This window comes from Zootoca vivipara, chromosome 12 (genome assembly GCF_965207765.1).
Source record: "Zootoca vivipara chromosome 12, rZooViv2.hap1.1, whole genome shotgun sequence".
In the NCBI taxonomy this organism is placed as follows: domain Eukaryota; kingdom Metazoa; phylum Chordata; class Lepidosauria; order Squamata; family Lacertidae; genus Zootoca; species Zootoca vivipara.
This window is the reverse complement of record NC_142595.1, coordinates 32,241,719-32,268,171: the sequence shown is the minus strand read 5'-3', so window position 1 is coordinate 32,268,171 and position 26,453 is coordinate 32,241,719. Positions and strand designations below refer to the sequence as shown.

The window sequence follows — 26,453 nt, the reverse complement described above, 5'->3', positions numbered from 1 at the left end:
TGACCTAGAATACCAGGGTTCAACTCCCCATTCATCCATGAAGCTCACAGGTTGACCTTAGCCAGACATTGTCTCTCAATCTAACCTTCCTCACAAGATTGTTGTGGGGATTGAATGAGGAAGGGGGAGAACCATGTACACCACCTTGAGCTGCTAGGAGAAAAAAAGGTGGAAAATAAATGCAATAAATAAAAAGAAATAAGGGGTCTTTTGAGAAATTGAGAGCTCCGCTCTTTCAATTTTCTTTACTCCTAAGGATCCATATTCATTGGGCCCACATTCTGAAGTGATTCCCCTGATCCAAATCTCCAGAACTAAAGTGTGAATCAGAAAATTTATTAACTGTGTTAACTTGATTCCAAAGATTATATTGAGGACTAGCTGGCCCGGCCCCACGTTGCTATGGCTCATCCCTGTGACTCCCCCCACTGTGTCCCGACCCATGAGCTACCCACCCCCTGGCTCATCTCTGTGGTTGTGCATATCCTGTCCCGACCCATGAGTTATCCCGTCCCCTCCTCTCCCCCACCCCCATCTCATCCCTGTGATTGGGCCCACCCTGTCCCGACCCATGACCTATCCCGCCCCCTCCTCCCCTCCTCCCCCACCCAGGGGAGCCCCCACCTCCACTAGGCCCAGTCTGGAAAGGGAAGCCAAGATGTTGTGGAGAAGGAAGCTTTCCTAGGAAGCTACCCGTGTAGCCGTCGCTAGAGGGTGCTGTTTTGTAACCTCTCCTGTGCTCCTAGCATGCACTTTAGGGTGAATTGTGAGTTCTGGAACATAGGGTTTGGGGGTTTTACGTGGACCAGGTGTGACATCTGTCTACGCAAATAGTATGTTGGCACTCTCATATTCGCTTGGGACATTGTGTCAAAATTTGAACGCAAGCGGTCAAGTGGTTTCTGAGAAAAGTGGAAAGTCCCAAACATGGACCCTTTACATTTTTTTTTTATATAGAGAGATGTCCTTTATCCCCCTCCCTACTTTTCCCATTCAAGATTTATGCGGGGGTTACATTCACCACACGTCAGGGAAATGGACAAAGATGGGGAGCACCCTGGAGAGTCCTTGTAGCTCACGAAGAGACCTTCCCCAGAGCTCAAAGAGGTAGATGATGTTCTTGCAAGCCAGGGTGGGGGGCAGCGGGACTTTGTTGAGGCTAGTCAGCCTTCTTTGCTAACAGCAGGTGTGCAAGGTAATGTATCACCCGCCACCGCCACCCCATGCATCAGCTGACCAAGCCCCTCTGCACCTCTGACTCTCAGAGCCCAAATAGGACGGAGGGGCAGTGGGGCTTTGCTGAGGCTTCTCAGCTGATGTGTGGGGAAGTGGCGGCAGCAGCGCCGATGGCTGATGCACTACCCCACACATTAGCTGTTAAGTGGGAAGGTGAGCAGCTTCAACAAAGCACCACCCAAGAAAGCCAGGAGGACTCTCCAGGGTGTGCCCCACTTCTAGGTTCCACTTCCAGGTTTCCGGCACCATATGTGTGCACAGCAACACACAAATAAATCATGTGCATATGAGGAGTTGCCTGTATTTCCAGTAGCAGCAATGATGGACATCAAATCATTACCAGATCAATTGGGAAACATTATACAAAGTCTCTTATATACTGCTCAGAGTCAGTTGTAATTAAGTGGTATATAAGTTGTCAAAATAATAAATAGCAGCCACTGGAGCGCTATCTTTTCTCTGCACCGTCACTTAAAAGAATTACAGAGAAACCCAAACAATGTCTATTCAGAAGTTAGACTTATTGAATTCAGTGGCTCTCAGATAAGTGGAGTTGGGATTGCTGCCTGGAATAAGTAGAACTGTGCTAAGAAAAACCTTTAAAACTCCCATCCCCTGAACATTCATTAGTTAGGAAACTCTTAGCGCAGCCAAGACAACTTGTCAGCACCCATTTTTGAGCTCCTGTGAAGGTCTATTTTCAGCTGACCTTTTGAAATTGCCACATGGCATTGTTATGATGTCAGGGGATTGACATATGGGTGGCCCCTGTCAAAATTGGCCTGCAAGGGTGTGGGGTCCATTCCACAGGCCAGATTCAGTGTCTCACCATTGCAGTAAGATAAGTGGCAAGCCTCTCCTGAACATTTTGTGGAATCTGCTTGCCCAGCCATGTCTAGAAAGTAGCAGAAATTCAGCTACCCTTAGGAACACAGGGAAAGTTCTGCTTGTTTTGGCCATCCTGTTTTCTTTCTCCAGCAAGTATGTTAGAATGTCACCAAGTGCCTGGTTCCTTGGGGGGAGGCTAATTACAGGTTTTGACATTCTCAATTGCATATATTGTGATTGTCATTAAGGGCTCTGAGATGTGCCATATTTTTCTCCTTTTGACCAAGCCACCTCCTGGTTTCCAGAATCTGAATCATAACAAAACACTAACAAAGGCCAAGCTATGTTTTTAAAAACCCTGCTTGGTGTTCAAAACTGGAGCTAAGGACATAGGCTCCTGCATACTCCAATTCCAAATAGCTTTCTGGTATATGTATGCAGATAGAGGATTCAGGCTCCAAATATTGCATCGGCAGAGGCTGCTGCTTTTCAAGACAGAGTGCTATACATACATGTTGTTATGACAGAAGGTGAAAAATCTGGTATCTGCACTGAGAGGGGGATGAGCATAATTGGGACAGTGTTGTTGGAGATGTTTCTAATGCTTTTGCAGATACCTCACAGTGAGTTCCAGGAGCATGCTGATAGATGTGCCGTCCATGACCCCATTTATACTCCTCATAAGTATTATAAGTCAGGCGATCTCATAATTGGTGGGGCTGTTTCTCAGATGCTACTGTTTTTGGATTCATTTTCCTTCACTGAATACCCTCCTTCTGCCGATACTAGCATTCCCATGTAAGGATCTTCTGTTTTTCTGTTATATGCCAAAGGTTGTCAACTGAGGCAAAACTATCAACACCCTTAAAGGAATTGGTAGCACATGTGTGAATGTTTATCAATAGACACTGGAGGGGCTGATACTCATAGGGTATTTCAAAGGGTGATATTAATCATTTTTAAAAGGTTCGTGAAACTACAATGGATTTCTTGAATCTCACATATAACCTGACCATTCTAAAATGACTTTTAAATTGAAGTGCTATAATCCCACAATGCCAAATAAAGTGCCTTAGGATCAGGGTGTAATAATATATACAGACTATGACGTTCTACATATTGCAGTTCTATGTGTTTCTGCAAATTTGTAATCCTCTCAGTAGTCTATCAACTAACTCACATGTTATTGATTCAGCAGGACAGCTACCAAGCAACATTACTTATTGTTAAATTTCCTGGTGACATATCATCTAACTTTTTTTCAGTGTTGTGACAAAGAATTACCAGCATGTCCTGGCTTTGGTATTTGCTGTAAGTGAGATTAATGAAAATCCCAAGATTTTGCCTAATGTTTCCTTGGGATTCCACATCCCTGAGAGCTACTTCAGTCAGAAGCGGAGTTACCACATTGCAGTGGAGCTTTTCTCCACACAGTACAGATTTGTTCCCAATTATAGCTGCGATGTCCAGAACAGCCTAATAGGAGTAATAGGAGGACTAGGCGCTGAAACCTCCCACCATTTGGCTGCCATCTTGGACATCTACAAGTTTCCACAGGTATGATGTGCTCTTGGAACACTGAGTTTTCAGAACTATGGTGCATTATTTGTCTTTTCTTTTCTTTTGAGTGTGTTGTGTGGTTGCTTGTGCAGGTCTATATTCCATTGAAATGACTGTGGCACAAACATTGATATCTTAGCCAATACAGTGGTACCTTGGTTTACGAACTTAATCTGTTCTGGAAGTCCATTCTTAAACCAAAGTGTTCTTAAACCAAGGCGTGCTTTCCCATAGCAGCAGGGGACTCAATTTACAAATGGAACACACTCAACAGGAAGCAAAACATGTTCTTATTCCAAGGCAAAGTTCACAAACCAAAACCCCTGCTTTCGGGTTTGCAGCATTCTTAATCCAAGTTATTCATAAACTAAGCTGTTCTTAAACCAACGTACCACTGTATTTAGTTTTTATAACACCCTTCATCCAAAGATCACAGGGAAGTTTACAGTAAAGAGAAAAAGAGAAAAAAAGCACCACTAACTCTACTCCCATGAAAACATTTTAAAGGCCATATATTGTTTAATCAGCCAAATGCCTGGTTATAGAGAAATATTCTCACCTGGCACCTAAATTTATGCAATGAAGGTGCCTGGGTAGAACATTCCACAAATGGAGAGCCACTGCAGAAAAGGGCCGTTCTTAGATTGCCTCCGTCTGGACCTCTCATGGAGGAGGCACATAGATAATAGGCTCACATGATGATCACAGGGTCTGATTGGTTTATAAGGGAAAGTATTGAGGTGTTGTGGTCCTGAGCAATTTAAAGTTTTGTAAGTCAAAACCAGCACTTTGAATTGGGCCCAGAAACTAACTGGGAGCCAGGCCATGATTAGTGTTGTATACTTAAACCACCTTGCTCCTTTGGAGCAACTTGGCTGCTAAATTCTGCACATCTCTAAATCTGCTACTTAAGGTGTAGAGGAGCATTTTGCATTGGATGAAGATTCTGAGAAGTTTTCACAAGCAACTCACATCTTATATTAATTTTAAACAGAATGTTCAGAATCCATAAAATCGCACTAACATATCTATAGGTTTCCAAATAAATTTGTAAAACAACTTCCTGACTTTCCCCCCATTTCAGTTCACCTATGGTGATTTTGTCCCCATGCTGAGGGATCACTCTCATTCACTGTCCTTGTATCGGATGACTCCAAATGAAATCCATCAGTACAAGGGAATTGTCCAGCTACTTCTGCATTTCAAATGGATTTGGGTGGGTCTAATGACCATGGATGAGGAAACTGGAGAATTATTTTTGGGCAACCTACTACCAATACTTTCTCAGAACAGCATCTGTGCTGCCTTCGCTGAGAAAATCCCCTCAAAAGGATTTTTTGGTGACATCTTAAATTTCCAAGGGAAGTGGGGAAAAATATTTGTAGATGTTATGAAAAGTAAAGCCAACACCATTATTCTCCACGGAGAAGCTTTGACCATGATAACATTGAGAGGACTGCTGCATGAAGGAGAATCTGAGAATGGGAAATCATTTGGTAAAGTGTGGATTATGGTAGCCCAGATGGACCTTGTAGCCATGTCCATGCACAAGGACTGGGATATAGAAGCCTTCCATGGTGCCTTAGCCTTCACAACCCACTCACATGAGGTGCCAGGGTTCCAAAATTTTCTTCAAAAGCTAAACCCTCATTCGATGAAGGGAAATGGCTTTATCCGACCATTCTGGGAGCAAGCATTCGACTGTTCATTTCCAAATTTCCATTTTAATGGAGATGATGTGGACACTTGTACTGGAGAAGAGAAGCTGCAGAATCTTCCTGGACCTTTCTTTGAAATGAGCATCACTGGCCATAGCTACAGTATCTACAATGCTGTACAGGCTCTGGCAAATTCAGTACATGCCATGTACTCATCCAAATCCAAAGTCACGGTGGGAAGAAGGAAGCTACAACATAAAGATATGCAGCCATGGAAGGTAGTAGTTTTCAAACCATTCTGTTCAACTGACTTCAACACGACAGCACAAGATCTTAATGCAGCCTTCATCAACCTGAATTCCCTTCAGATGTTTATACTATAAATAAAATAACAACACAGAAGCCTGTAATGTAAGAATGTAAAAAAATCTTGATCACTTGCATAATGTTGCAGGCTCAATTCAAGAAGAAAATAGCAGTGAAATAAGTAAGGCAAAATATAATTACAAAATACATCCTATCCCTATGGCTGCATGATGAGAAAGAGACTATTCCTCAAGTGGAACTAATAAGGATTATCTACCTACTGTTACCCTTCCTGCCTGGGCAAGCAGAGGATGTGACTTCCAATGTCCCCTCTAGGAATTTACAGGCAACTCCCTGTGTCTTAGCCCTTTGGTCAGCTAGCAAATATGGAATTTTTTTTATTTTGACTGCAGCATCATTTACCCACATAATTCAGTTTTTTATTTTTAAAAAAACTATGAAAACATTAAAAAATGAATAATTAAAAAGTACAGAAGTTTCATACCCTCCAACATTTCTCTAATGAAAATAGGGATGCAACAACAACAACAACAACAACAACAACAACAACAACAACAACAACAACAAACATTTTCATTAAACATTAAAAAACCTTCCCTACGCAGGGCTGTCTTCAGATGTCTTCTAAAGGTTGTATAGTTACTTATCTCCTTGGCTCAGGGGTGGCATAACTCCATATCATGTGAACAAAGGTATTTGAGAGCAGAAGCGTAAAGGAAGCAGTAAAGTCCAGAAATGTTGTGAAATGCTGAAAAGCTGCAGAATCATTTAGCATGCTGAATCAATGTGACTCATCTTGAGGGTGACTTATTCTCTGTATAAGTATTGTATTTCTTGCAGGCAGACTCTGTCAGTGTCTCTGTGTGTGTCTGTGCTCTGTGAAGCCTGTGCTCAATGGAAACTCTGTGTATGCTCTGAAGCTAGTTTAATCTTCTGTTCATTATGCTGTTATTTGCAAACAAGTTTATTTTAACTCAGTAAAGCTTTTATTCCTTTACTGAAGAAGACTCTGCATTATTAATTTACGCTGCGCATCACTCCATACTCTCCAACATTTCTCCAATGAAATAGGGACATCCTACCTCACGACTGGACCTAATGGTCAGGGGTCCCTTTACCCTTTACCATAACCTCCAATATTCCTCCAGTGAAAATGGGGATGTGTAAAGGAATAGCGGGACATTTTGGGATTAGATTAAAAAATGGAATGACTTCTGTAAATCCGGGACTTTCCCTGGAAAATAGGGACACTTGGAGTGTCTGAAATCTTGGAAAGGCATGGTAGTAGAGTCCCCCCCCCTTCATTAAAACGAGTTTGTTTCCATTCTAAAAGAAGAGAATTATGGAGAGCTTTAGCCATAGATTTAAAAGCATGTGTGAGTCACAGCATGCTTTAACACAGGGTATATTTGACAGTATTAATAAATCATCATATGCAGAGCTAAGTGACTGGGGTAAGGTGCAAGGGTAGAGGCAATTTCTCAGATATTGATGCAATTCCAACATTGATTTATTTTTCCATTCCTCCTAGCTCCACCCTATTCTGAGGAGCATCTCATTTAACAACAGTGCAGGAGAAATCGTGCACTTGAATGAGAATGGAGAATTGACAATGGGGTTTGATATTACAAATCTGATTACTTTCCCCAATAAGTCATTTGTTAGAATGAAAGTTGGAAGAATGGATCCTTGGGCTCCTCCTGGCAAAGATTTGCGCATTGATGAAGGCGCCATTGTGTGGCCTAGAAGTTTTAACCAGGTGGGACATCACTATAGTCTTTAGCTACCATAAAATAAAAGGAGGGAGGGAGAGGAGAAACAATCATTTGTAGCTTCCTTAATAAAGTATTTTTAGAGTCCTTTTCCCAGTATGTTTATATTGGTTTATTTACAGCAAAGTCCAAAGCATATTTACTTGCAAGCTGTCCCACTGTTTCCTGCTGAAAATATGAACAGTACAGTACTCTGCATAGTTTCTTTAACATATAGAAAATTATCACAATGATATGTGTTTTTAAACTAATGCTGAGTTGAAAATTGCACATATTTTATCAGTAACTTGAGATTCAAAAACTCAAAGACAAAGAAAGTTCTTCCTGATGTTAAGTCAGAATCTCCTTTCTTGTAACTTGAAGCCAATGGTTTGAGTCCTACCCTCCAACACAGGAGAAAAAAAGCTTGCCCCATCTTCCATGTGATAGCCCTTAATATATTTGAAGGTGGCTATCATATCTCCTCTCAGTCTCCTCTTTGCCAGACTAAACATATCCAGTGTGGTCTGACCAAGGCAGAATAGCTTGGCCAAATGGGTGTTGTATTCAATATACTCAAACAAACACCTGCCATTATTATAAAACCACAAAATTCCTCTCAGTTTTCTCCATCCGCACTTTACTTCAACTTTTTGTGGAATCTAGTCTGACTAGATTAATGAAGACAGAGAATGCTAGCAGCACAGAGCCAAAGCCTGGCCATTAAAGATCTCAGTTCAAGACAGTTCACCAGCTTATGACCACCTGCACTAATATGGCAGAATCTGATAATACTGTAAAGATAGTGATGTCATCATACTATTTTAAAAATACATATTCTCAATTCTCATTATTCATATTCCCTGAATAGGTGATGCCCCTTTCACTCTGTAATGATAACTGTCAACCTGGTTACCAAAAGAAGAAAAAGGAGGGGGAGCCATTTTGCTGCTATGATTGTATTTCATGTCCAAAAGGGAAGATTTCTCATGAGAAAGGTAGAATATGTAGTACCTGGTGTAATCTAGAACTCTATCTTCATGAGTATGGCACAAAGGTCCTGTTAGTTTAAGTGGTTTGTAGTTGGTGATACGGTAGTAGTCATTACTGGGAAACAATCCTGATATCAACTAATTCAAAACAGTAGTTATGAGCACTTCTCACCTAGGGACCAAAAGACTAAAAGAAATGCATCTATCATTGAATACAAAATGCTGGGTGCTTTTCTTAAAAGGAAGTACTGTATTTTTCCATTTATAAGATGCCCCCATGTATAAGACATCCCCTATATTGGGGGACTCGGATTTAAGAAAATGGGGGAGATGTATCCGTGTATAAGACGCCCCCTAATTTTTGACATTATTTTTAGAGGGGAAACCTAGTCTTATACACGGAAAAATATGGTAGTTCTTTGATATAGGAAGGAAGAATAAGGAATGGAGGCAAGGTTATTCTAGTAATAATTTCTATAGATGCACTTCTACATATTGAATCACAAAATTGTAGAAACATAGAACTGAAGAGTTGGAAGGGAACTCAAGACTCATCTGGTCCAACTCCCTGCATTGCAGGAATATCAACTAGTTCATACCTAACAGATGGCCATCCAACCTCTGCTTATAAACCTCCAAGGAAGGAGAGGTCACTACCTTCCAATGGACTCCTTTCCACTGTCAAACAACTTTTACTGTTTGAAAGTTCTTCCTGATATTTAGCTGGAATCTCCTTTCTTGTAGCTTGAATCCATTGGTTTGGGTCCTACCTTCAGTAGTAAGAGAAAACAAGCTTGCTCCATCTTCCATGTGACAGTCCTTTAGGAAAGCTATCATATCTTCCCTCGGTCTCCTGAGGGGATGCTCAACCATTCCTCATCAGGCTTGGTTTCTAGACCCTCAGTCAGCTTAGTTGCCCTCCTGTGCACACATTCCAGCTTGTCAATATCATTCTTAAATTTTGGTAACCAGAACTGGACACAGTACTCCAGGTATGGTCTGACCAAGGTAGAATACAGTGATGCTATTACTTCCCTTGGGTCGCATGGCAGAGATACCTCATCCCGATAGTTTGTGCAAATTTCTCCTAAATTCAACTTGATAGAAACATTAGTAGGTATTCATGGGGAAGCTTGTCTTAGAATAAAATTGATACCAAGTGATAAGTTAGTTCTATTATTCACTTACTTTGAAAGTTGTGCATTAACACACACACACACACACACACACACACACACACACTTTTGTCTTCTTAAAGGGAAGACAACAACATGATTAGTTTTTTTTAGAATGGGAAATTTATTCATAAACCTGATTGTTTGTAGAAATAGAAGGAATGGCTTCAACTGCAAAAAGCAACTTCTGAAAAAGTTTTTATCTTTTTTTTTAGATGCAGATTTTTGCACAATGTGCCAAAAAGATCATTATCCAAACAAAGTAAAGAATTTCTGCATTCCAAAGCTAATAACCTTCTTGTCTTTTAAGGATCCTTTGGGGATGAGTTTAGCCATCTTTGCACTTTTATTTTCCTTGATCACTGCTCTAGTGCTAGGAGCCTTTATAATGCACCGTGACACTCCTATTGTCAAAGCCAACAACCGGAGCCTCACCTACACCCTCCTCATCTCCCTCCTGCTCTGCTTCCCTTGTGCTTTGCTGTTTATTGGCCGTCCTGTGAAGGTGATGTGTCTCCTCCGTCAAGTTGCATTTGGCATGGTCTTCTCAGTGGCTGTCTCTTCTGTGTTAGCAAAAACTATTACGGTGGTTCTGGCTTTCATGGCCACCAAGCCAGGAAGCAGCATGAGGAAATATGTAGGGAAAAATGTGGCCAACTCCATTGTTCTTCTCTGCTCTCTTGTTCAAGGAAATATTTGTACCGTATGGCTGACAATTAACCCTCCATTTCCAGACAGTGACATGAATTCAGTGACTGAAGAAATTGTACTTGAATGTAATGAGGGGTCTGTGACAATGTTCTATTGTGTCCTGGGTTACATGGGCTTCCTGGCTATTGTGAGCTTCACTGTAGCTTTCCAGGCTAGAAACTTACCTGACACTTTTAATGAAGCCAAGTTAATCACTTTTAGCATGCTTGTGTTTTGCAGTGTTTGGTTATCCTTTGTTCCCACCTATCTGAGCACCAAAGGAAAAGACATGGTAGCTGTGGAGATCTTCTCCATCTTAGCCTCCAGTGCTGGGCTGTTGGGTTGCATCTTCTTCCCTAAATGTTACATTATTGTGCTGAGGCCAGAACTGAACAAAAGAGATCTCCTAATAAAGAGAAATGTTCACTGATGTGTGGTTGCATTATGAAACCCTTACAGTGGACCAAAGTTGCAGAGTAGTCTTCTAGCATGACTTCCATTCTCATGTTTTAATATATTTGCAGTTGTATATGAAGAAGACACCCCCCTTTTAAATTAGCTGATATAGATTCTTCTAGTTCCACAGGATCCCGTTATTGTTCTTGAACCATTTTATGACTTCTGTTTTCTTCCTTCTTCTGCTCTTGAAGGCTTGCAAAGATCTCTCTCTCTCTCTCTCTCTCTCTCTGTGTGTGTGTGTGTGTGGTGTGTGTGTGTGTGTGTGTGTGTGTGTGTGTGTGTGTGAGAGAGAGAGAGAGAGAGAGAGAGAGAGAGAGAGATATTTTATTTTATTTCTCAGCCAGGGTTTGGAGAAATTTGCCCATGTAATGGACACACATAACAGTGACTCTCTTGAGCTCTGCTAAAATGTTTGTAGACATCACTGTCTTGAATTTAGGCGCGTTGGGCATTTGTTATTCTTAAATAGTAATTCCTGGAGAAGATAGCAGTGTGTGCATTGCAGTGTTTGATAAAAGCTCTTCACTTCAAACTGAATACATCAAAGAACAAACAGTGAACAGTTGTTCTTTATTATAAACATCCACAAAAGCCAAGAAAAACAGGATGATCAAGCAGAAAGAGGAAAGTTTTAAAGCACAACTCCAGCTATGAAGAAAAAAATCTAACAACAACAACAACAACAACCACTCTAGAAGGAACTCTGACTCAGACTCACCAGCTTCCACCAATCCAGAGAAGCAGCTTAGAATTGATGATATGCCACTGACAGGCCTTGGACTAATCTACACTGGTGAGTTATAATGTTATAAACACGTTATAAAAATGTGACACCAGTGGGACACTGTATAGCAGTCAATGGAAAATTTCAGTTTTCAGTGAGAGTGCTTCTCTCTCTCTCTCTCTCTCTCTCTCTCTCTCTCTCTCTCTCTCTCTCTCTCTCTCTCTCTGTGTGTGTGTGTGTGTGTGTGTGCATTTTTTCTTTTTTAGATCACTGTAAATCCAGGCCTCTTGAATTATTTCCCCCTTCTCTCAGGAAATGGACTGGTGTCTTTAGAAGCAGCAGGAACCAAAAACAAAAGCCAAATTTCATCCCTTCTCTCCGCCCCCACCCTTCTCCACCAGAGTTACTACAGTTATTACCAAAGTTGTAACTGATAGTTCGCACTTTTACCTTGCATTTGTATCATGTAAACTGTCCTAAGAACTTGTGATAAAGGGTGGTATATAAATCAAATAAATAAGCCTATTTAAAATGCATCCACATATAGTTTGGTGTTTTGTCCCCCCCCCCCAAGAAACTTATGAAGCAGGCAGGAAAAAATACATTGTTTACACCAGGCATCCCCAAACTTCGGCCCTCCAGAATTTTGGGGCTACAATTCCCATCATCCCTGACCACTGGTCCTGTTAGCTAGGGATCATGGGAGTTGTAGGCAAAAACATCTGGAGGGCCGCAGTTTGGGGATGCCTGGTTTACATAGTCATGTGCTGGCCAAAAGTTAATAGCAAGTGGTTCCTCAAAGCTAGGAGGGAGACTTTGTTAATACATAATTTTCGGTCAACAAAAGTATTGAGGAATGGCCCACATGGAAGATTTATTTTTGTTGGGCAACAATTTTTTTAATTTTCTGTTGCATGAGATTTTTCAACTGTTCTTTTATGTTCTTTCAATGCTTATTTCATATCTGAAGTTGGTTTTGTTCTGTAAGCTCTAGTTTTTTTGTGTTTTTTTTTGCAGTTCGGGTTTTTCACTTTTCACCATAATCTTCATTTTTCGTAATGCAAGAATTCAATATTTTATTAAACACATAGCCAAAGTAGTACAAAATGATTATAAATGTAAGTGACTTATATATCATTGAGTAGGACATGTACAGCATTGAAAGTGACATGTTTTCCGTTGGGATACAGTATATGCAAGCTGCTGTTATACAGGAAAAAATCGTACTTAAAAGATCACATAGGACACAAAAATCACAACTGCAGCAGGAACTTCCTCTTCTGGAACAAACACAAAGAGTTATAGGATCAAGATTTATTTATTTATTTTTTAAAATACAGATAAAGCAGAAAGAATTGGAAACCACAGAAATAAAGAAGACATCATCATCATCATCATCGTTTTTATTTGTATGCCACCTTTCCACAGTTAAAAACAATGCTCAAGGCGGCTTACAACATGACAAGATTTATCATAATTATGAAAGTCATAAACAATAAATAAACCACATCAAAAATACACAACCAAATGGAAAACAATTTCCACATGAATCAAAATCTAAAACTAAGAATACAGCATTAATATCATCACAGTTTAAAATGACATAGGTAAAAAATAACAGCAATTTACACAAAAACAAAACGGAGCCCTCTCTGCTCAGCAGCAGCAGAGGCAGCAGTCCTTTATAGAGCTCATCAGGCCCCGCCCAGGGCCAGGTGGTGATTGGCAGGACTGTGGCCCTCAGGCGCTGTGCAGGGGAGTAGTGATAAAGTCATTGTATTTAAAGCAAAGAATGTATGATTTTTTGGGAAAGGGGTTTAAGTTCTTAGCCACTATATTAAGAAAGAAAAGGAAAGAGGCAACTATAGCTGCCGTTAGACTAAAACAGGAGAAGAGGTCTTTTCTACAAAACAAATTTGTGAATAATTTTTTTCTTCTATACTTCCTCAAAATCCACCACCCTTATAAATTATACAAATAGAGAAGTGGGGTCAAGATCCCTTGGGACCTTATGGCCAATCAGAAGAGGGTGGGAACCAGCCATATAAAGGCTATCTGACCAACTGTGATATTTCTACTATGGTTCACATCCCACAAGTCTTTATTTATGGGTGTACAGGAAAATATTATAGCTATCAGTACTGAAATGGCAAGTTTGCAAACTGCTTCTCATTTAAACACTACTACCATTCTTAAAAGGGACAGCGGGTGAAACTGTGGGTTAAACGGCTGAGCCTAAAGCTTGCTGATCAGAAGGTCAGCAGTTTGAATTCCTGCGACGGGGTGAGCTCCCGTTGCTTGGTCCCAGCTCCTGCCAACCTAGCAGATCGAAAGCACGTCACAAAGTGCAAGTAGATAAATAGGTACCGCTTCAAGCAGGAAGGTAAATGGCGTTTCCGTGTGCTAGTCAGAAGCGGCTTTGTCATGCTGGCCACATGACCTGGAAGTTGTACGCCAGCTCCCTCGGCCAATAATGCGAGATGAGCGCCACAACGCCAGACTTGGTCATGACTGGACCTAATGGTCAGGGTTCCCTTTACCTTTACCTTTATCATTCTTAAGAAGACTCTCCTGAGCAATAGGTTTCAAAAACATCAATAAAATGCCATACTCTTAGATTTAGTTTTTTTATATATACTAATATCTCTTTATTATCTGCTCCTTATTGTTCAGTTCTGGCCTCAGGATAATTATGTAGCATTTGGGAGCAAAGATACAACCTAGTAACCCAGCACTGGAGGACAAGATGGAGAAGATCTCCACAGCCACCATGTATTTTCCTTTTGTGCTTAAATAGGAAGGAACAAAAGACAACCAAACACTGCAGAAAACCAACATGCTGAAAGTGATGAACTTGGCTTCATTGAAGCTGTCTGGCAACTTTCTAGCCTGAAAAGCCACAGTGAAGCTAACAATGGCCAAGAATCCCAGGTAGCCCAGAACAGAATAAAACATAGTGACAGAACCTTCATTGCATTCCACTACAATTTCTTGAGCCAGGGAGTGCATGTCAAAATGTGGAAATGGGGGAGTAGTGCATAGCCATACAGCACAAATAGTAGCTTGAATAAAGGAGCAGCCAAGAATTATAGAGTTTGTGAATCTTTTCCCCACCCATCTTCTCATTGTGGAACCTGGCTTGGTGGCGACAAAAGCCAGAATCACAGTTATGGTTTTTGCCAAAATGCAGGAAACAGCTACAGAGAAGATGACACCAAAAGCAGTTTGTCTTAAACAGCAGTTCACTGTTTGGGGCAGGCCAATGAATAACAAGGAGCAGAGGAAGCAGAGGAATAGCGAGATAAGCAGAGAGTAGGTGAGGTTTCGATTGTTGGCTTTGACAATGGGAGTGTTCTGATGCTTAGCGAAGACTCCAAACACCAAAGCTGTGATCAGAGAAAAAGACAGAGCTAAGAAAGTTAAAAGGATCCCCAAAGTTTCTGTGAATGAGAGGAAGTTGACTCTCTTTGAAAGGCACTGATCTTTGTTCCTGTTTGGATACTGACCTTCTGGGCATTTTGAACACTCATCCATGTCTGGAAATGAAGAAGAAGAAGAAGAAGTTTATGTGTCTATCCCTGAATCATGTAAGCACTTTTCTTTTTTAAAATTTGCACTCTCTGTCCAATTAAGTTAATAGATCTGTCTCTAATGCTTTGCGTTCTGTGCATATTTTGCTTTAATTTGAAACCACAGCTCTGTTCAGAGGTTCATTTATGCTAATGATTAACTTTGTGTGGCAGAGGAAGTGGGGGGTGGGTATCCCTATCGCCCTCCATGTGTTGAGGGCTACTCCTTGCAGTGGGCACATGCCTAGCCTGCCATGCATTTCAAACCTTGACTTTCCAGAGAGTGGAGGGAGGGATAGCTCAGAAGGTAGAGCCTGAGACTACTACTACTACTACTAATTATTATTATTATTATTGTTATTATTATTATTTTCAATTTTCTTTTTCTATCATTACATACATCTCATATCCATAACATTTATATTACATTACCTCTTCCCTCCCCTCCTGAGCTTCCCCCAACTTCCACTTCTGATTTGTTTTTCCCTTATTACACACTGCTGTTTCTTAAAAAATGCACTATATTATTTCTTAATCTTCTACATATTATTTTGTTAGTAAATGTGTGAGTGTTTATTTAAATCTTGCCATCAATTCAATAGTCTTCCTTTGCTTCTGCAAATATAAAGATCAGTAAAATATTTGTTTCTGCAAATATAAAGATCAGTATTCTGCAAATAAAAAAGATCAGTTACAAAAGCCTCCCTTATTTCTTTTGCTTTCTCAATTCTGCCATTAAGCTTTATCCGATTCACAGAATTGTTTTGTTCACTTTTTCTCAATTGCTATGCCAAAAGTTTCCCTGGTTTATTAGCATTTTCAAAAAAACAACAACTTTGGTTTTCTTAATTTTCCTATCCTTCTCTAGTGATGGGACTCCATTAAGGTGCCCAATCACTATTATTTTCGCATCTGCAAAATCTAGTAATTATGTTTCTAACTCTTGGAAATTTTTTGATTTATTTTCATTTGGCGCATATATCCCTTCCAAAATTATTTTTTCTCCTTGAACTTTAATTTTGACCATCAATTTTCTCCCTTTCTCATCCTTTTGAATTAATTGTGGTTCAAGTGCAGGTTTTATGTACAAATCAATTCCACGTTTTTTTTTTGGAAATGTCTGATGCAATAAATTGACTCCCTAATCTCTTCTTAGTCAATTTTTTTTTCATGTTTCCTTGCAACATGAATCTCCTGTAGGCAAATTATATCCAAATTTAGTTTTAAAATTTCATGCCACCTCCTGTTCTTTTTTATTTTATTATTTAAGCTGTTTACATTCCAAGTTAGTAATTTAAGATTTGCCATTGTCTGGTTTACTTAAAAACGTTTTACTTTCTCGCCCTGTTCCTTCTGTTTTTTTCCAATTCATCTCTTTGCATCTCATAGGGGGTTCTGAAGTCTCTTCTCACATTTTGAAAGTCTGGGTCAGGCTCTGGTAGAGCCTGAGACTTAATCTCAGTGTTGTGGCCCATGCTAGGCAAAATGTTCCTGCGTTGCTGGGGGTTGTACTAGATGGTCCTTGTGTTCCCTTCCAACTCTACAATTCTATTATTTGGCATGAACCAAGTTACTTCCAACTCTACGATTCTATGATTCTATTTATCATACGTTATGTGGTGTTGCTTTTTTTTTAAATTTCAAAGCTCTCCCTTTGATAATTGATATTATTTTAACTAGACTTTGTTGGAATATGTGGGTTTCAGTCACTGCTAGCCATCTAGTTTTCCCCTCATATGCCAAGTAAAGTTCAGGTTGATGCTTCATCTCACCATAATAAAACAATTCTCTGTGGATTTATAATAGTTCTGGACTGTAATATTTAGTGACTTTTTCAATATGTTCAGGGAGTGGAGTGTGTGGCAAAATTAAAGCTGAATATCAGCAGTATTTTCTGGCTGAGTACAAATTTTACCTATTTTCAGGGACTGGGAGTTTCCTCATACATTAAAGATAGCCCAAATAAAATAGATAATGTTTGCCCTCCCAGTACAAAAATGACATTTGCAGGGTGACCGGTGACCCCGTGAAAGTGGGGTTCTGAAATGGTGAGCTGATTTGATACTACCGGTATATCTCTATAAATACTGGATTTATCTCCCGTAGATTCCTTGTTTAGATACCAGAGAGAAAGTTGATAAACTTGCTGACCTCTGCAGCCTTCCAGCAGGGAATTTTACATTGCAGTGATATTCAAGGCAAGGCAAAACATACATTATGTGTACAAGATGGATCAGCCTGAGCCAGAAGTTACAAAACAGGACCATGGAGAGGATCCGGGAGCTATGAACAACTACATCAATTACCCAAAACAGATGGTTATGATTTACCAGTATGTATCAGGATTATACCAGTATATTTACCGGTATATATCAGAAATGATTATGTCATGAAGTATTTTAGGGACATATACTTTCATACCTTAATAAATATTTGTTTGCCAGAATGAAGCTAACATTTTGTTATTAAAAAAAAATTCCTTCAGTAGCACCTTAAAGACCAACTAAGTTTTTATTTTGGTATGAGCTTTCGTGTGCATGCACACTTCTTCAGAAGTTTTGTTATTAATTAAATATAAGTATTCAGGGTTACAGTATATGTCTGCAGCATGTTAGGGACACGCATCATGGCTGGCTTGTCACTATCCCAGACCTAATTTAGGGAACTCAATTGATAATAAACCAAAACCAATGGAAAGTATTTTAAATTGCTTATATCTTAATGTTGTGCATTATATCTCCTACCCTTCTGGTCTGAAATCTTGCCCTCTGGGCATGGGGCACAATCGTAGCAACAAAATTGCTTTCCTTCCTTCTTCTTTTTGCTGTAACCTGGACGACAATTGTCATTACACACAGCAAGAGGCAGCACCTATCCATAAAAAAATTGGGGTTGGTGGATCTGTTTTAAATGGATTTGTACACATAGGGTTGTATCCAGTGCTAGTCAGACTCTAAGCAGACTCATTGAAATCAAGGAACCTAAGTTAGCAATGTACATTAACTTCAGTGGGCCTATTCTGAGTAGGGCTAGCATTCAGTAAAAGCATAATACGGCAGTTTCCACCTGATCAAGTTTGTTTTCATTAGACTATCAAATTAGACTGAGAATCTTCTTAAGTTTGGCATGCCCATGCATTGTTTGTTTTTGAAATCCAGACCAATAATGTGTACAGTTATGAGCAAAAGTCTGTCTGTCTGTCTGTCTGTCTGTCTGTCTGTCTCTCTCTCTCTCTCTGTGTGTGTGTGTGTGTGTTATATGTGGGGTGGGGGTGGGGGTGGGGAGAGAGAGGGAGGGAGAGAGAGAGAGAGAGAGAGAGAGAGAGAGTTTCATATTGATTTCCTTTTAGCTTTGCATATGAGAACTAATTGAGTGTATGTGTTGCTGAGTATATGTGTGCTGCTATACCTATCAGGTGGCAGAGGAACCAACCCCCACGGCAGATTGCCAGGAATGGATAAGGCAAGGAAAAAGTCCTTACCATCTTCTTTTTATATATTTACAGAGAGAGGCTTGGGAATGCAGCCTCTTGGAACAATGTTGTTGTCCCAAGTGAGTCTCCACCCCCACCCCCCACCCCGTCTCTCATACTTCCTCATGCGTCATCACTACGGGTGCTGAAAATTGCCCTCTGCCTTTGAGCTCTTTGCTCTCTTACTTTCAAGGTTCACAGAGTTCTGGGACAGAGGGGGATGCTGGAATGCTTTCTAAAGACACTGTGTCTGTCAGCTGTCGCCCCCCCCCCTGGTGCTTTTTCTTCTTCTTCCTCCTTCTCCTCTCCCATTATTTCCCAGCTTTCCCCCTCATCTGCCTCTAAGCTGTGATCTCCCTCAAACCCCTGTTGTTATTCTGAATTGTCTTCTTTTATGGAAGGTTCATGCTGGGGAGGCGGTCTCCACCATTCCTTCTCTGCCCAGTCCCCAACAATACATATATACAGTACTATACTACACAGTCAGATCCCACCTGATTGAATGTGCTGTCCCATCTGATGGCCTTTTCATCCAGAATGAACTCTTGCTCTTGTGACAATTGGGGATCCATCCTTCCTACTTTCACTTTTAAGAAGGATTGGTTTGGGAAAATAACCCAGTTTATAATGTCAAAGCCAGCAGTTAATTCACCATTTTCGTTCAACGTGATGGTATCCCCAGCACTGTTGTTAAATGTGATTTTGCTTAGGAAAGAGTGAAGCTACATTGAAAATGTCAAACACAAATGAGAGCGATATTACTATTAATTAAGCACAGAGTTATGTGGGTTTCTTCCTGCTGCAGATCCTTTGTTGTGTTTGGTTTTTGTGAGTAACTGCATCCTTCTGTAAGGATATTTGATTTTTCAAGTTCTTCACATGCTTCTAGTCAGAGGCTTACTACTGTAAATGGGTGTTGAAAATCGGCTAATTTGGGCTGGGAATTGTGTTTCTTTTAACATTGCATTTCACCCATAAAGGGTAAATCTGGAGCAAATATGGATGGAGTGGATACAATCTCTTGTACTGATAACAGAAATGTCATGTAGATTCTGTAATGGAATTATAGCTCCCACAATGGTGACATTTGTTTGGAAAATAGCTGAAGTCATGAGTTTGTCAACAATGGACTATTGGTGGAAAGAAACTGGAATTATACAAAATAAGCAGATCTGATGTCTAGTTCCAACTGGACCATACAAAGAAAAAGCATGGGACATATATATGATTTATGGATTTACATGATGTCACTCTTTTTAATAATAATAATAATAAATTTACATGATGCCACTCTTAGGGAAGAAGAGAAAGCATCAGAACACGAGAAAAACCAAGTTTTTAAATAAAGAGATGTGGCATATTTTGTGCAGAATTCCTTCTCTTACTATATTCAATTAACCATGGGGTATTTACACATCAGTCTGGCCACCACAGAAGAACGACTTCATGTGAAACATTACCTGCCAGGATTGACGATTTGGAAGACTCGTTATACCTTTGTACACCATTGTTCTGTGTTTGGATCTCAGTGAGAACATCTTACATAAAGCATATGCTATGGCGTAGACCGCATTGTAGATGCTGTAGCTTTTACCAGTCATGTCCATTTCAAAAAATGTCCCAGGGAGGCTTTCTAGATTCTCTCCACCAGTACAAGGATTAGTATTTTCCTTGTTCTCCTTAGATAATAAGCAGCTGAATGCCCTTTCCCAGAAAACTCTTATGAACCCATCTCCTTTTGCTGTGCTAGGATGTAATGTTTGAAGGAATTCTCTAAATCCCAGCACTTCATTTGTGTGGATTGCAAAAGATAATGTGCCATCAAATGTCCTTATATCAAAATACCTCTGCAATGACTCCAATGAGAAATCCCATTGGGCTGTCATAATCCATACTTTGCCTATTGATGCCTCTGATATATCTTCCAGTACTGAATAGAAATATGCGAACCACATCAGCCATGTAGTGGTCTGAGGCTCTGCATTTACAACAAATACTTTGACTTTCGAGTTGGTTAGTGAAGTGGCCTTGGACTGGATGGCATATGGTGATTGCATTGCCTCTATATTTTGAGAAAGAGTAACTGCCTTTTCTATGTGGGCTGTACAGATTCCATGCCGAGTGAGCATTGGCATCATGGTCTGCAGAAATTTTTCTCCATCATCATCGTCTGATACAATGATTCCAATCCATGTCCATTGGAATCTCAAGAGCAGCTGGACAATCCCTTTGTACTGATGTTCTTCATTGGGCACCATTCGATAGAAAGAAGGAAACTGGGTTTTCATGCAAATCACTGGAGCTACTATTACACAATAGGCAATCTAAGCAAAGAAATTTGTTAGAAAATAAATCTTTTCTTAAAATACAATTATTTGTTCTAAGTCTCTCTCTCTCTCTCTCTCTCTGTGTGTGTGTGTGTGTGTGTGTGTGTGTGTGTGTGTGAGAGAGAGAGAGAGAGAGAGAGAGAGAGAGAGAGAGAGAGAGAGAGAGAGAGTAAAAAGGTCCATGTTGGTTAGCAATCAGTTTTCTGAAAAACCGATTGCCCGATTGCCTTGAAATTTTGAAACAGCGTTCCATTCAAGTACCCAAGCATTGTTAGCCTGGTAAAAGCCAATTTTAAGGAACTCAACTGTAATGCATGACTCAGACAGTTCCTTTTCCAAGGGTGGGGACCAAGGAATGGAGATACAGGGAAGAGGGGCCTACTGGCCAATGAATACAATACATGACTCAGACACCTCCTTCACCAAGGGTGGGTGCCAAGGTATAGTGATACAGGGGGGAGGGGCCAACAATCCCCGGAGACAACAGAGGGAGGGGTATCCTACCGTCCTCCACTGGGGTATGGGGGCCCTGACTGGGCCACAGCAACGCGTGGCCGGGCCAGCTAGTGTGTAATAAGAAAAGGGCAAGTAGAAAATTCTGATTTAAAAGTATCCAAGTGTTATTACTTGGGGAAAATGTGAAAGGCTTCATTGAACAATGTTTTTGAATTGGGTTTACTGTATTATCTTTCACAACCTAAAGCTTTCCAAACTTTTATGCCAACCTCTTTGCTATCTTTCAAGATTAAACTTCTACTCTTAGGCAGTTACTCTTATCTGGAATTAACCCCACTGAACAAACCAGAACTTACTTCTGATAAAAAGGAAGATAGAAACCTATGGACACTTTTTACCTCTTCATAGTGAGAGATTATTTCTGCTGTTATTATTATTATTATTATTATTATTATTATTATTATTATTGAATTTCATGAACTAATTCTTTAGTTTTATTTTGGACATCTGGTTGTGAGATAAATTAATACATATTACTTTAATTTGGGGAGAAATGCTGAATTTATTATTCAACCAAGCAAGATTTCTCTCTGTGTGTCAACCTAAGTAACAACTTTCTTTTTTTTTTTAAAAAATATTTTTATTAATTTTCCAATTAAAACCAATTATATCACATTCAATATTTCAAATTATACACATATATATATCAATCAAACCGAATGTTATGCCAAATCATCTAAATAATTTATTTTTGGGTTCCCATGCTTCAAGAAATTGGGAATTCCTCGCAACTGTCCACTGCCGTCTTATTTCTAAAGTTCAAATCGTCCTCCAAGCTCATAATATTCCAAATCTTCCCCTTACAGTCACCTAGATGTTTTCCACTTTCATCCGATTGTTCCAGCTGCTGAGATAAATGTCAAACGAAGTTTCACAGATGTTCTTTCTCCTGTGTGAGTTAATCAGTCCAGCCTCCCCATAAATCTTCTTAGTGGAGCTCCCTGTTGCGACGGAGTAGCAGCGCCATCTTAAAAGGCTCAAATCACTTTCATTTTCTCTCATAGCCATGAAGATTTACGATTTATTTATCTTTATAGAATTTACAGCTTTTTCAGGCAGGAGACCCAAACATCCAACCATGAACTCTTGGTAAATTAATGGATCTCCTTGCCCTATAGCTGAACTTAGCTTCAGGTCGCTGCTCCAATTTAAAGTGCGTCACAGCTCATAAATCCTCCGAACGCGTCCAGAACTCCTTCCGTCTGACTAGGGGGGGGCTTTTCTCATCGGCAACTTCACATCTTTAAGAAATATGTTCAGTAACAACAGCTAACAAAGTTCAACTCACACAGTCTTTTGCTTCTCTTTCACTCCAAACAAGCCAGGACATCGCGTCCGGAAAGATACGAGGCAACAATATGAAGAAAAAATAAAAACTTGCTTCCCTTATCGCTCCGTCCCCATCAATCCTTCTTCCAGATGCCGTACATTCTTTGACTCCTCTCGCTCAGCAGCATAAAATTCTCAGCAGTAAACAGCGCTTCTTCCCCTCCTTCTGAAGTATGTCCATAGATTTAAGCCTAATTATCTTCTTTAACCATGGAAATCCCCGCCATGCAGATTAGCGTCCGGGAGTCCTGGCCGTCGTAAGTGCTCAGCCCAAGCTCCCCCCACTCCAAAAACAGTCGGAGTGGGTCTGGGGGCATCGCGGGCCAGCGGCCCCTCTCCGTAACCCCCGGAGAGGGTAGGGGGTTGCCATTTACTCCCCTAGCAACCGCCAAATTCCTTACGAAGGTCAGAGAGATGGAAAACAGGTCCGCCATTCCTGCAGGCGGAAACCGGAACCGCAACCTAAGTAACAACTTTCAATGACATTTCATTTCCTTGATATCTATATTGCCAGTAATAACGGGAATCAGCACCAGCAGCTACATGATGAGTAAAGTAATTTGATGAACACACTCTGTTATCATGGGAGATGAAGAAACCATGTCATGCAGTAAAAAGCCAGTGGTTTCTCATAGGATATTGTAATCTTCTCCAATCTCCTGTCCTCTAGATGTCATTGGACTTAAATTCCTAGCAGCATTACCAACAGTTAGTAAAATGTGACATTCCTCCCTTCTCTCCAGGACTGCTGGCCTGGAAGAAGCACCCAGCCACGTACAATAGCTCATGTTGGCGAGGGACGATGAGAGTTGTAGTCCAACTTCTTGGACAGAAATAAATGAGAATCATTGCTTTGTTGTACCTAATATGTGTTCAAAATATGTGTTCTCAGTCACACATCTCTCCTTCAAAGAAGAGCAAAGAAAAAATAAAGGTTTGAGTATGCGTTTAAAAGTTATTTCAGTAGCCAACCTTGTGCCCTCAGCCACACCCACCATGATGCATACCCTCCATGATAAGAGGTCATAGAAGCAACAGTCCAACAATATTTGGAAGTCACCAGACTGGCTACCCATTTGTAAAATATTACCCCATTGAAAGCAATAACCAAGAGCCATGTACCTGTGGAATCTTGTAAATACCCAGGATAATAGCCATCTGTAGGGAGACTTCAGAATCTAGTCCTCCAATTATAGCTATCATATTCTTTTTGCTGTCACATTTGAAGTTGGGAACAGTCCTTTCTGAGGTGGACAGAAGTTTCAGGATGTTCTGGTGAGTCATCCTTGCATTTGTGTAGCTGTCATAGATTTGAAACCCCAGGCTGACATTTGGTATGATTTTTGCATCCTCATTGATCTCCTTCACTGCAAATACCAAGGACAGGACGTGCTGGTAGTTTTTCACTGCTAAACTAAAATAAAAGTTATATTGTGAATCAAACACATATTCAACATCCCATGAAGAATATATTTGAAAGAATGCCACAGTGTACATTAATGCAGTGGGGGGGGGGAGGGTATAAATATATAAAATAGACACATTCTTTTGAAGAATGTTGATTGAGATTAGAAAGTTTTTTCAGGTGGTGATCAATCATCTTTTATATCATATAAAAGGTAAAGGGACCCCTGACCATTAGGTCCGGTCGTGACCAATGAATATTCTTTAAAAATATTAATTTACCCTAAGGACAAGAATCTTTTATATTCCTCAATGTTCATGCTCCCCCCCATGAATTCAATTAAAAAAAGATGGTTACAGGTAGGTAGCCGTGTTGGTCTGGATCGAAGTAAAATAAAAAAATTCCTTCAGTAGCACCTTAAAGACCAACTAAGTTTTTATTTTGGTATGAGCTTTCGTGTGCATGCACACTTCTTCAGATACAGTGAAATGGAAGTTTCCAGGCACTTATGTAGAGAAGGGGTGGGGAGGGGTGGGGATGGGGAGGGGGCATCACATCCAGACATTCAATGACTTTCACCCCACCATCAACCTAACAATGAACCAATCTATGCAAGAAATACATTTTTTGGACACTACTATAAAAATACAGGATGGACATATAGACACCACCTTATACAGAAAACCAACTGACCGACAAACATATCTACATGCTTCTAGCTACCATCCCAAACATACCAAACAATCCATCGTATACAGCCAGGCCTTACGTTACAACCGCATCTGTTCCAACTCTACAGACAGAGAATCTCACCTAAGAGATCTACAGCAAACCTTTTTAGAACTAAAATATCCACCTGATGAAGTTAAACAACAGATCAACAGAGCCAGACAGATACCTAGAGAGAACCTGCTGCAAGACAGACCCAAAAAAGAAAATAACAGAACACCACTAGTCATCACATACAGCTCCCAAGCTAAAACAGTACAACACATCATCAGAGATCTACAGCCTCTCCTGGACAATGACAGCTCCCTTTCTCAAGCTCTGGGAGGAAGACCTTTCATTGCCTACAGACAGCCACCCAATCTTAAACAACTCCTCACCCACAATAATACAACCACCAGACTTAACATGGACACTGGTACCAGAGCCTGCAATAAACCCAGATGCCAACTTTGCTGCCACATACACCCAGACAACACCATTACTGGCCCCAACAACATCCAACATACCATCTCAGGACTATTTAATTGCTCATCCTCTAACATTGTGTATGCCATCAAATGCCAACAGTGCCCTTCAGCTCTCTATATTGGACAAACAGGCCAAACCCTACGCCAAAGGATAAATGGACATAAATCTGACATCAGGAACCAGAAGACAGAAAAACCAGTAGGAGAACACTTCAATCTCCCAGGACATTCTATACAAGATCTCAAAGTAGCTGTCTTACTACAAAAGAATTTCAGAAATAGACTGGAAAGAGAAGTTGCTGAATTGCAACTTATCACCAAGCTCAAAACCATGGAGGGACCTGGTTTGAACAGAGATATCGGATTCTTATCTCATTATACATGATAAGCGATCTTCAGCCATCTCAACCCTTGCTTTTTCATGCAAAACCATTTGCAGTCGTTTGCAGTCATCAACAGCTATCAGTCAGTCAATCACCCATTTCCACCACCCTTCTGAGTGATGCCCCCTCCCCATCCCCACCCCTCCCCACCCCTTCTCTACATAAGTGCCTGGAAACTTCCATTTCACTGTATCTGAAGAAGTGTGCATGCACACGAAAGCTCATACCAAAATAAAAACTTAGTTGGTCTTTAAGGTGCTACTGAAGGAATTTTTTTAAAAAAAGATGTTTTCATTAATGTTTTCTCTTTTTAATTTACCATCTCTCAATCTGACCAACTGTGTAAGCTTATGCAACACTATATGCATTTTATGTATTTTATATTCATTTATATTTCTATTGAACAAGGCATGCAGACTATTTTCTGAACGTGCATATTTTTCTACAAAATAGTTTAAATTATGGTGACATTATCTATTCCATCCTTTAAATTTAAACAAGAACCATCTCCTTACGCAATTTCATCTACAAATTTTGTTGTTGGGTGTTCACTGAAGGTTATTTCCTCAAACATAAAGCCAAACAGAGTAGCAATCTCTCCAATGATTAAGTCCCCTGTCTGATAATACTTATATTGGAAGTGAAAGGGATCCATCATGGAACACATAAGACTGTGTGCCTTGCATTCAGTTGGAGGCATCAGCCTCCACAGAAAGATGAGAAGCAAAAAAAGTAGCACTGCCATCTGTGGGTAAACCTTGACTCAGAATATTCAGTCTGTATCTATTATCTTCCATCAGCTCAGATGCAAGTTTCAGTGGCTCCAGCTTCTCTTGATAAAACAAAACGGCCCACG

General features: G+C 40.3%; 2 protein-coding genes across 2 annotated transcripts; one reads left to right on the top strand and one right to left on the bottom strand.

Moving 5' to 3' along the window:
• Positions 1–1,045: 1,045 nt before the first annotated feature.
• On the top strand, positions 1,046–12,899 carry LOC118095423 (vomeronasal type-2 receptor 26-like). The gene is made up of 7 exons (XM_035136673.1): positions 1,046–1,107; positions 3,330–3,621; positions 4,709–5,560; positions 7,141–7,368; positions 8,232–8,358; positions 9,743–10,605; positions 12,831–12,899. Exons 1-7 carry the CDS (start codon positions 1,046–1,048, stop codon positions 12,897–12,899), a joined length of 2,493 nt encoding a protein of 830 aa, XP_034992564.1.
• A 1,138-nt stretch (positions 12,900–14,037) lies between these two features.
• On the bottom strand, positions 14,038–26,252 carry LOC118095422 (vomeronasal type-2 receptor 26-like). Its single transcript, XM_035136672.3, has 6 exons — positions 26,113–26,252; positions 23,736–24,027; positions 19,902–20,765; positions 18,936–19,163; positions 17,714–17,840; positions 14,038–14,936 (listed from the first exon to the last, which is right to left on the bottom strand). Exons 1-6 carry the CDS (start codon positions 26,250–26,252, stop codon positions 14,038–14,040), a joined length of 2,550 nt encoding a protein of 849 aa, XP_034992563.2.
• Positions 26,253–26,453: the final 201 nt, after the last annotated feature.